The 11,645-nt window shown below is 41.5% G+C and overlaps 1 protein-coding gene and 1 long non-coding RNA gene across 2 annotated transcripts in view; one reads left to right on the top strand and one right to left on the bottom strand.

The window, feature by feature from the left end:
* The first annotated feature begins 829 nt into the window (after nucleotides 1-829).
* Nucleotides 830-11,645, top strand: part of LOC108888622 (uncharacterized) — a 51,454-nt gene continuing 40,638 nt past the window's right edge. Inside the window, exons 1-2 of the long non-coding RNA XR_001961863.2 lie at nucleotides 830-1,199; nucleotides 1,821-1,867. This is a non-coding gene — a long non-coding RNA (uncharacterized LOC108888622). The remainder of the gene's footprint in view (nucleotides 1,200-1,820; nucleotides 1,868-11,645) is intronic.
* Nucleotides 6,930-11,645, bottom strand: part of cacng2a (calcium channel, voltage-dependent, gamma subunit 2a) — a 62,503-nt gene continuing 57,787 nt past the window's right edge. Inside the window, exons 3-4 of the mRNA XM_018684694.2 lie at nucleotides 10,522-10,662; nucleotides 6,930-9,011 (exon numbers count right to left, since the gene is read on the bottom strand). Coding sequence (XP_018540210.1) covers nucleotides 8,476-9,011; nucleotides 10,522-10,662 — 677 coding nt within the window. The 3' untranslated portion in view covers nucleotides 6,930-8,475. The remainder of the gene's footprint in view (nucleotides 9,012-10,521; nucleotides 10,663-11,645) is intronic.

Here is an 11,645-nt window from a genome sequence, read left to right as displayed (position 1 = left end):
GGGATAAAGGTTGAAATGCAAACACTGATGAAATCTAAGAATCTCAGTGACTTTCCATGTCCTGTTTGTGGGGTTTTGGTGTGAAGTCAAGAGTGAAGCCAGAGGCCTCAAGTTTGTTTCATTTGTGATTTTGCAAAGTCAAAAATGATGGTAAAGTCATCCATTTTCAGGATGCAAAACCCAAAACTTTCTCCATATCTGAAGCATTGCCCTTTGTCCTTAATGGACGGACGGCCACTGTGGGACAGTGTATAGATGAATTTTGGAACAATATCATCCTGTTTTCATAGTTTTGCACAACATTTCTACCATTTATCATGACATTGTTCTCTGCTGAGACTGGGTCTGATGGTGCAAGAAACACAAGCAATCAGACGATCAAACATGTTGTAAACAAGTAAAAGATTTATCCATATTTTATTTTATTTTGTAAGTAAACCTGAATATGCTAATATTTCATCTTTACACAGAGAAACTGTGTATGTTCACAGTAAGGTAAAAAGGTCAAAGGTGATGGACAGTATGGATAATAATCTTTACCATTCATCTGTGTTTTCTTTCTCAGATAAACTTGACTAACCTGGGATTGTTTGAAGTTTCTATAATCAGATAACCTGCCCTTTGTTAACTTGCCAACCCTTAAGTGCACACATAGAATTAAAATCGTTAAATTTCTGCCTAAAATAACTCTACTTTGGTGCTGCAAAGATATTATACAACGTCAAGATAACCGACTCTCTCAGTTCTAATCTGCGTCATTGCGTGTTTATCGGTGGGTGGAGTGAACCATCTTGTCGTTACTACAAAATCTTTGTCCAACATGGCGGTTCTTTGTCAACAAACAAATCCGCCGAGTGTGTTGTCCAGGTAACCAGGGAATTAAATTTACCGACAGTTTGTAGTTAATTGTCGTTTATCCCAAAACATTATCTGACCAACAGCTGCTGTGTGGTCGCACTACATTAAATAGCTGCCGTCCATCATAAAACCCGCTAGTTTAGCTGATTAACTAGCTCGCTAGCTAGGTTGCTAGCCTCGTTCGCTCTCTAAATTAGCTCGCTCGCTCGCTCGTTCGCTAGCTAGCTAATTTCTTAGCTTGTTAATTAGCTTAGTGTTTACTTACTTTACTGACATAGAGGAAACTGAAAAGAAGGGAGGAGATACTGGACAAGAGACCGAGAGAAGAAGAAAGAGCGAAGGTAAGACAGGATTAGTATTATATCCCGGTGCATGTTCTTCAGTTACTACAGTGGAATCCAAAGGCTCAGTTTAACAACATAAACCTGGTATAACTATAGTCTGATAATGTAGTATTCTTGTATGAATATATTGTTGTATAAAACACATTTTGTTTGAGACACATTTCTATCATCAAGTCCAAAATTATGCAAACTCAGATACAAAGATGAAATAAAGAAGGTGAGTCATTATACTAAATTATGTAAACTCAGCTCCAAACAGCACACAATGTTAGAGACTAACTGGTTAACATTGTTGAGTATGCAGTAGCTAAAGAGACAGATATTTCCCTTAGGGGTTGGTAGAGACCAAAACATAAGTAAAAGAGGGAGAATTGTGCATTTATATTTATCAGCATGACTGTAAATAAATGCTAATGTTGCTCTGTATCTCTTAGACGTGTTAACATGCAACTGTTTCCTTCTTATATCAGTTTAAAATGTGATAAAATGTCAGTACTGTGGTTACAGTTTGTTTTCTGCTGCCCCCAAGTGGGCGAAAGAAAATCAGTTATTCAAGTTGTAAAACTTGTTAAATCATGTGACTGTTTGTGTTTAATGTCTTGTCTCACTTTTTTTTAGCAAAGCTGCCTTGTTCTCAGATCTCAGCAGCAACTCATCGATGGCAGGTGAGTGCAACGTTATTATAACTGATAGGAACAACAGCTAAATGTATCAAAATAAGGTGTAAGTTAATTATTTATACTTAAAGGGAGCATCTGTCTAGTCTCAAAATGATTAAACTGCAAGTTTTTTTTAAACTTGAGAAATGAAGGAAGGATAACTGGATGTAGAGAGACACACATCCACATCCGAACATGCTCGCTCTCTTGCCCTATTTCCAATAAATGACACTTTGTGCCCTCCAGCAAACAGAGCATGGAAATCTGGCCTCTGAGCATTATGGAGCCCCCCTGCTCCGGCTGCTGAGGGTGGAGCTATCATTAGTATTAGCTCTGGAGCTCTTGCCCTGACCCTCCCTGACATCTCTGTGCAGTGTCCAACTCTGTTATCCTGCCAAAGAAAAAAAAAAAAAAAACAGCGTTGACTCTTCAAGGGCATGTCTCACTTCCTCTGGATTCCAGCTCCCCTCTGTGAGGAGCCAGAGGAAGAGGAGGAGGAGGAGGAGGGTTCATTTCTTCATTTTACACCTGTACAGTGAATCAATTTGTTAGGAGCTGGATGGAACATGACACAGATTAATGTCATTTGCAAGAAACACCTTGTCTAGAGATTGTTATGCTTATTTTTTTTAGACGTATTTGTATAGTTTTTCACCATTTTACAGTCAATGTCAGTGTAAACCAGTGGGTCTCAAAAAGTAAAAACAGTTGCTTTATATCCCCAAACATTTATTAGCTTAGCATCCCTGACCAGGCAGGAGTCATTCACATGTTCCCAGGGTCCTGTGTTCCCAACGTCTAATGGGAGCCTGAAAAAGATGTTCCCCAGCTCTGTATTCGCTTCATATGACATGGACTATTGTGGGAACTCATCAAAAGGGTTTTCTGTTCCCCAGAGTTGCTGTATGTCTCTCAATATGATAGGCGTACACTTGAGGGAACTTATCAATTTAGGAATTAGGGTTAGAATGAATATTTATAAAAAAAAAAACATCTGTTCAGGATTACTGCATTGGAGTAATGTTAGCAGCTTTATCCTGCCCACAAAGTTTTGTCCTGTTCCTCTACACTTTTTATGATTCCCATATATACTAAATAATTACACAGTGATGTTTCAGCTGTGATTTAAACTTTATTTTGTGCTTTGCGAGAATGGAAAGCTTGAGTGGAGCTGATTAGAAGAATTTCTAAGTGACTATATGTTTCAATCTGACTGCAGTAGTTCTTCAGGAAAGGTCAATCATTTCAAAACAAAATCAGCAATTTAATCTCATAAATGGATATCAGTGGGACAATATTTTATATATTAAAAACAAAAGTTAATCTAAACCCTAGTGTGAGTCTATGCAGGGGCCCTGGGAGTGCCTAATCTTAAATATTAGAGTTTGATTTAAAAGGGTGACAACTCGGCCTCTCCTCAAAATTAGAAACGAGGGCTGAACTTGTCCTCACCCTCCCAATCTGTGATACCACGGTTGATGTATTGTTTCACCGACGTTTTACGGCCCTCCGTCTGCCCGCCTGCTGTCGGGCAGGTCCAACTCACGGCAAAATACGTGACAAGACAGCGCATTGAAAAAGTTATGAGGGTAGACAGAGAGACAAAATGGGAAGGATATACCGAGGAGAGACAGACGGCGAGGGGAGAAAAAACTGACTTATTCATTCCTAAAACATATTAAAAATGTGACATTCAGACAGCTGCACCGGGGCCAGGTGCTGCTTTATGAGAAAGCCAGTATCACTAAGCCTCCACACACACCACACACACACACACACACACACACTTTCTCTAATGTAATCCAGGCTTGTAAAATGACTTCTGCTTATGAATTCTGAATAAAGATGGCTATACATAAGAAAAAGCCCTATTCATTTAGACTGCTACGTTGACATATTTTCCTCCTCAAATTCATAGAGAGCGGCTTGTGTCAGTGTCAGTGAACTCAGATAATGGCAAATCAGGATCTCAGCACTTTTTCTAAAATAAGCTTTTTTTCTCTCCTCCCTTATTTGATGGATCTACTGGCCTCTAAACTTGAGGAATAAGTTTAGGTGTAAGCACATATTTGCTTGTTAAGTTGTCCAACTACGCCCTCTGTTTTCATGATGCCACAGAGCTTTGTCATGTGTTGTCTAAATAAATCAGAGTCCAAAAAACTATTCATTGTCATTGTACCACTTCCCCATGTGACGAGAATGGTTGCAGTTTTTAAAGAAGGTACCCCTGGTTTAAGCTAAGCTAAGGGTTTTATATGGTGTTTCTTGCTATCAGTCCACATCTTTGTGTTTTGGTTGTCACTCCTTTTCTGCCATAGCTAGCTATTTTTGGGGAGCACAGAAAAGGACTAACAACCAAAACACGAAGATGTGAGCTCATAACAAGAAACACCCTATAAAACCTGCAGCTTATATCAAGGGCACGCACTTTTAGCTAGGTTAGCTAGCTGACGTTAGAATCAAACTTTGTTTTTCTTCATTTGGTCATAGAATTTTATTTATCAGCGGCAGCCATCTCCTTCTTCTCTTGCTCGTCATAAGGAAAGTGTGTATTATGATGAGTTTTATTGGACTCAGATCTATTCAAATAACACAGGACACAGCACTGCTACATTTTTAAGTTGGACCTGGAAACAGTATTTTCGTCTGTTATCTGACGTCAGACTAAAATGGATCATGCAGGTCTCTATTTGTGCCGTGAATCCCTTGTTTTTATTTATTTAGTCTTTGTCTTGGCAGTATCTCTCTCTGTACTCAGCTTCCCCTTCAACCACACATACATAAAACACACCGTGGACCTGAGAAATGAACTCCCCCTTTTGTCTCACAGATAGATTTGGTTTGTATACTTGCTTTAGCTGCATATATAAGCACCTCTTTACACACACATATACACAGTCGGAGGAGTATGTTCAGCCCTGGAAGAGATGCTTTTAGGGTGGTGGTGTAGAAAGGTGTTGGTTGTTCTCTTTACCTCCAGCAGACTAAACCTGGTGGCTGTTATTGCAAACCTGTGTTTTCTTTCTGAGGAATACTGTGCCCTAGAAAGATGCTATGGCTGGCTGTGTTTTACATGCTGCCTTCTCCGAGGCTTTTTTACCTCGAAGAGAGATAGAGAAAAAATATGTTTACTGGTGTATAAAAGAAGCAGAAGAAGCCAGAAGTACCACAGAGTAGCCTGATGTTTGAGAAATTGCTGCCTTATATTAAAAAACAGGACAGATATTCTCATTCTGCACATGCAGTAAACTTGGTCTTGTATCTATATAACAGGCAAGAGTATGATGTGTGTGTTTTCTAGCTTCATTAATCCACTTACAGGCACACACTCATATAGACACTGGGGTTCTGATACAGGCATTTAAGAGCCAGTACTGATATTTTTGGATTGCGGCTCCCAGCGGTCGATTACAGCGTGTTATCACCGTTTTACAACAGCAGGCAGAGGCTGTGGTTTTAGCAGAGCACACAGGGTTTTATGTCCAACAACTCGGCTTTTATTTTTATGGGCGTATCAAGGCAGATGCCAGTATTTTGTGTCGATACTCAGGGACTGAAAATTTGGCCTTTTTCAAGCCGTTTTCTTGCAAGGACCCTTACAGACATAATGGTTTCCCAACCTGCTAACCTTAAAGGGGTGGATGTGCTTCAAGGAAAATGATTGTTGGAACTTTCTTTAGTGTCTGAAAATCTTTGTAACTTTCCAAAATCGACAATCCTAGTGGTACGGCAGGATTTGAAACACAAATACTTCTGTCACTTTTCTTGGGTGCTCCCTGAGTGTCGCACCATGAATACCTTCACAGAGAGACTGTCTGTTATCCCCATCTGTCAATGTTGTGATTGGTGAGTGTATAGACTAGTTAGCATAATGCATACTCATTATGTTTGAATATAACAAGCTTTGTTATGTGGTCCAACTGCTTTGGAAGGCTTTGGTGGGGTGAAAAGCTGGCCGTCACAGAGGTGTGAGACAAACTGGATTATCAAAATATCAAGTGTTCTCTCCTGTTGTATCTGTAAAGAATGACACAAATAATTGTGTAGAATAAAACAAAAGAGATTGAGAGAGAGAAATTCAAACCCTGGTCACATTTAAAGAGGCTATATGTTTGTTTTCTTTTTTGCTGAACATGGTTTCCTACCAAGAGCTACAGCCATCGATATGTCTACAGGACTCTGAGCAGCACTACAAGGCAAGCCAAGGCTAGCTGGTTACCATGCTAACTTCAGTAGAAGAAAAAAAGTGATGAAATAGAAACAAAACATTAACATTAGTGTTGCTTTTGATGCTGAACTTACAACGTCTCTTCTAGACTGGTAAGTAAAGAGCTGCTAATGCTAATATTGGTTATGTAGCATTGGCAAAAACTCAGAGATAGCTCCTGTAACACCTCTGTGTAGCTGGGCAGTCACTGCATAAAATGGCTGCTAATGATAAAATGTGATAAAAGCCTATTTTAACTTTCAAACAGCCCTTTAAAGAAGTGAGAACCAGTTAAAATGTCCTCACTCTGAAAGTTTAAAAAACTGACTCTCACACAGACAGAGGTACAAGACTCTGTACATTAAATGTTAACCTTGTAGTTAGGATGATTCAAGGGACAAGAATGAAATACACTGGTACACACACTTAAGCTTTGAGGGTCAAAAGTTCATTTCCGACTTTGAGAACAGTTGTCTGATACAACACTCTTAACTCAAGGCCAGGACTTATTAGCTGCATCTCATGGTCTGTGAAAAAAGCGAGTAAGCGGACGTTGATTTTTGTAAAAACTAAATAACGTCTCTTTCTGGTCTCTTAAAATCCTTGAAATGAAGCAGTTGAGAGAGAGACAAAAGAAATGGTTGAACTCTTCAAAAGTTTCCACAAGTAACAACCGGAAGCTAAAAAGGTTGAGAACTGCTGCTCTGTTCCACAGCTCGCCAGGAGAAATACTTAACTGTCAAGCCAAATTTTGAATTTGAATTGCAGATATGACGATGTGACAGTGTTAGTGCTAAAAACTGACAAACAAAAAGGTGTTGCAGGATAAAGTGTGTGTTAGAGACATGCAGCGAAACGTGGTGATTTGTTCCCCCTAGGGTTCGTATTTTATTCATCAGGACTTGATGCATCCAAGTATAGGATCATTCGGTTTTGGCACCTTTAAAGATTTCATTTTCAAATTGAACAACACATTAAAAATCAAAAGAAACAAAGAAATGACTAAGGCTGTGTGAGTTTTAAAAATAAAATACATACATACATATATTTATATATTTATAAAGAAATCAACCAAACCATTTAAAAAAGCAGTTTTGTTCAATGTAGATTGTTTGGTTTGTCTCACAAAAGCAATAAGATAAAATGAACTAAATAAATAAAAAAAGAAAACATAAGAAAAATACACATGAAAACATTAATACTTTAAACTTTAGCGTCTTTGCTTTTTTTCCCCTTATAATTATTAACCTTTAAAACTTAAGTTTCTCAAGAGCAGATTTGCTGTAATTTTATAGCATGCATTTAATTTCTGAAATTGTGAGTCACTTAACTTCTCTTGTACTATTTCATATTTAACTTGTTTTTATTTTTTGTGTTTTGGCGTCCTCTTCTTTTCCTTCCCCCTCTGCTCCTTCCTTTTTATTTTGCAGAAGTCGTGTTTGGAGTCTTTGTGAACTTTGACCCCACCTGCCCTTTTTTTTTCTTTTGTTGGCGCTTTCTGTTGAAAGGGGTTCAACTCTCCTGTTACGACTCCCTCCCAAAAAAAAAGAAAGCGAACAGGGACTGAGAAAAAGACGAGAAGGTTCTGTTAAAAGAATAGATATTATTCTACTGTTGACTGTCTGCATCTGCCTTTGGTGGCATCAGTCGCTGTGCGCCCTGTGCTACCTAAAGGACCTTCACTTGTTCTCAACCTTCAAATGAACAGATACTAAAAGAGTCTTTTCTCATGTTACCAACAGCACTTGGTTTAGTTAAGTTGTTTTTTTTTTTTCTTTTTTGCTTCGGTAAAGTCTGTAACTCTTGATTATTAACGTAATAATTTATTTATAAAAGTAATACATATATATAGTACCTTTGTTAGAGATTACAGATTGGGCTAATTCTTACTGAATCCCAAGCTGTAACAATTCACAGTTTTAATGCAAAAAATGAACAAATGAGTCAATAAATAAAAGAGGTGTGTGTCTGAGTGGTGGGCTGGCTGAGGGGGGAGCTTGACCTGTTGCTCCAACCAAACCGTGGGGCAAAACTGTCAAACCAAAGGGCTATGAAATCATGAAATCAATTCTTTATCTCATAAATGCCCGCTTCCCTCCCGCCCTCCCTTTCAGTACCCCCGAACGTCATAAACAAACCCTGCGCCAAAAAAACAATCGACAGACTCTCACTCTCTTGGTACAACCTGACCCATTCTCACTCCTCTGCCATTCAATCCTGGAACACAGCAGACTTGTTGAAACTCTCTCAATGGTAATGGAAAAGTCATGCAGCTGAACAAAAAGAACAAATGTCTATAAACATGGAAATCCATCTTCTCCAGGGGCGTACTGCACCCACAGGGGTTCCCGTGTCTCCTGGTCTCCGCTCTCCACCATGAGGGCCGGCCTGGCCTGTGTCGACTCCCTCATACCGGCGTGGTGCGGCGGTTCGCTGTGTTGGTGTGGCTCGAGTCTTTCAGGTCCTTCTGGATGCAGTTGTGGACTTGCAGGAAGTTGTGGTCCCTCTCAGAGTTGTAGGTGGCGGTGGGTGTGCCGGAGGACTTGAGGGTGTCCCGGGGCAGCGTGTACATGGAGATCTCCGTGGATGGCAGCGCGCTGAAGCCCTTGAGCCCCACCGGCGAGGCGTCGCGGGAGTGTGATGGGTCCGTGGAGCGGGAGGAGGAGCGCGAGCGGCGTCTGTAACGGTAGCGGTAGCTGGGGATCCGCGTTATGGCCGAGCCCTGGAGGTAGTCGGCTGCGCGCGCCCCTATTCGGAGCTGTCGATGGCGGTCGATAAACATGTGCACGGCCAAGACGCCCACCATCTCAGCCATGATGAAGGAGAGGGCGCCGAAGTAGAATGACCAGCCGTATGAGTAGCTGTTCTTCTTTGAGTCGCTTTTTGAAGGGTCCCCCGCGTTGGCTGATATGTACACGATGATCCCGATGATGTTGCTCAGGCCTGAAAGGTTGGGAGGTGCAGGTTTGGCGCCACACAACAGGAGAGGGTCATGGATAAGGAAGCAGAACAACAGAAATTATCATTCAGGATGAGCTCATGGAGTTATTCTTGGTTCATGATAAACTTTAAATGCAGTGTCGTACCAAATATATGTAAAGTGCTGCTTCATGCACTGTACTTGGTGTACCAATCCTGTCTAGGCCGAAATGACTGATATTAGGCTCCTGATATTTGCGAGAAACAGGACGACTTCAGGTCTTGACACAGATCATTTAGTACAGAGTATAAAGTAACCAACATCAGAGCTGTGCTGGGCTGGATTAGAGCCCATCATATATCCACATACATATCCTTGTACAGACTTGTAAGTTTAGTCACACACGCAGAAATTTGACATGGTATATCTGGGAAGATGGATCGTAGGGAAAGTGTGTCAGGGACACCATATTTTTAGAGATGAGTCCCAATGGGTGGCTTTTAGCCTAGCAACAGGATCGAGAGACAAGAAAGGAAGACAAAAAGAAGAAGTGACTTGTAGCTGCAGCACAACCAACAGGCAAGACAAAACATGGACTTTTGATTTAAAATTAATCATAAAAAAGTGTGAAATGACAACTACTTAAAGGACTAGTTAGACATTTTGGGAAATACACTGATCAGCCTCAACATTAAAACCACTGACAGGTGAATTTATATCATTGATCATCTCATTACAGTACATTGTTCTGCTGGTAAACCTTCAGTCCTTCATTCACCTGGATGTTACTTTGACACATACCACCCACCTAAACATTGTGGTAGACCAAGCTCAACCCCCATGGCAACAGCAGGGCAACAAACCCACTACGTCACCAATCCTGTTCAACAATGTCTCGAAAAACACAACAAAGAGCCCAAGGTGTTGACCTGGCCTCCAAACTCCCCAGATCCAATCTGATCCAGCATCAGGTCAACACCTTGAGCTCTTGGTTGCGTTCCTCAGCGGTCTTGGTGGCGTAGCAGGTTTGTCCTGATGGGGTAGGCCCCTGCCATTGGGGAGTGTTGTTGCCATAGGGTAGTGTGCTTAGTCTACAACAATATTTCGATTGGTGGTACAAGTTAAAGTAACATCCAGATGAATGTCAGGACCCAAGGTTTCCCAACAAAACAATGAATCCTAACAGGATAATCGATGTTATTTACTTCACCTGTCAGTGGTTTTAATAGCTATGGCTAATCGACTGTCATATCTGTACAGTAAATGTGAAGCTACAGTCAGCAGCTGATTAGCCTAGCTTAGCTCATGGATGCCAAAAAGGTTCCCTAGGTAATAGAAAAAAACTGCTATTATTAATACTTCTTCTAATAACTGGTCAAACATGGATGACAAAGGCCACAGGCAAGTTTGAGCTTCTGTTTATGAACCACTAAAAGGCTTTTATTTTGAAACAACTGCAGGAATCAGCTGAACCTGCAGAGAGAAGTTCTTGCACAGTGAATTGCTGTGTTATTTTGTTGGTGTTTGACTCACCTGCGGACACAAAGAAGATCCCTGCGCTGAGGATGATGTTGTGGCGTGACTTGTAGAACTCACTGGCAGCTATACACAGGCCTCCCATGAAGAGCAGTATGACGCTGAGGATGGGGAAGATGCTGGAGGCTCGCACCGCACCTGGAAATCAGCAGAGGAGAGAAGAAAAAGGAGGGAGGAGGAGAGGAGGCGATGGGGAGAGATTGGGATGTGATTTGGTGTTCACGCAGCGAGGAGAACAGCCGAAGGGGGCAACAAAGAAAGAAAGAAAGAAAAGAAAGAAAGAAAGGGGGGAAATGGCGGGGGATGAAAGGAGCGATGAGGATAAGAAGGCAGAGAAACAAAGAAGAAGAAGAAGCACATTAGAATCCATTTCAGCATCTGCTCCTTGTGTGTGAGCACATCCTAATCAACACCCCATCAGGCCTGTGAAAGACTCCATCAACACTGTCTAGTGAGTGTGTATCCCCACAGTGAGCCTGTTATCCAACCTTATGTAATCACACCGCTTGACTCTCCCGCTCTCCCTCCCTTCCTCCCTCTCTCTCAGCACACTTCTCCGCAGACCACAGAGCGAACTGGCTGCTTTTGTGTAGCATCATGTGAATGGCAGTCAACAAAAGTGCTACGGGGCCCTGGCATGTATATGAGCCAGGCCGCAGTGCAGAGGGGGATGCCCTTGAAACCAAAACGCCGTCCTTGCAGCTAATTATCAAGAAGCAAAAAACTGGAAACGGGATATAACGAGATGTTACTTTTGAGGTCAAGCCAGGGTCAAAAAAAGAAGAAAGAAAAAAAAAAACAAGACCTGTGCTTCACCCTGAGGTGTCAGGTAAAATTAGAGTCACGCAGGCGTTGGAGAACAGACAGTTGTTGTTTGCAGGGGAAACAATGAGGAAGTCTCCAAAACCTGTTCGTTATTTTTCTCCCCAGTCACCTCCTGCCATCCTTTAGCCTCTCTGACTTTACCTCCCACCCTCTCTCCTGTTTAACATGCACACTTAAACTTTCATCAAGCTAGTTAAATTTTCACCACCATCACCTCGTCTCCCCATGTGGCCGCCGACTCAGCATTCTCCCCAAAGTGCTGACACCGCCGGGCTGACCGGGCTGGGTGGCTCTCT

Source organism: Lates calcarifer, linkage group LG11, assembly GCF_001640805.2.
Source record: "Lates calcarifer isolate ASB-BC8 linkage group LG11, TLL_Latcal_v3, whole genome shotgun sequence".
Classification (NCBI taxonomy): Eukaryota; Metazoa; Chordata; class Actinopteri; family Centropomidae; genus Lates; species Lates calcarifer.
The sequence above is the reverse complement of the archived record's forward strand: the minus strand, read 5'-3'. Positions and strand labels throughout refer to the sequence as shown.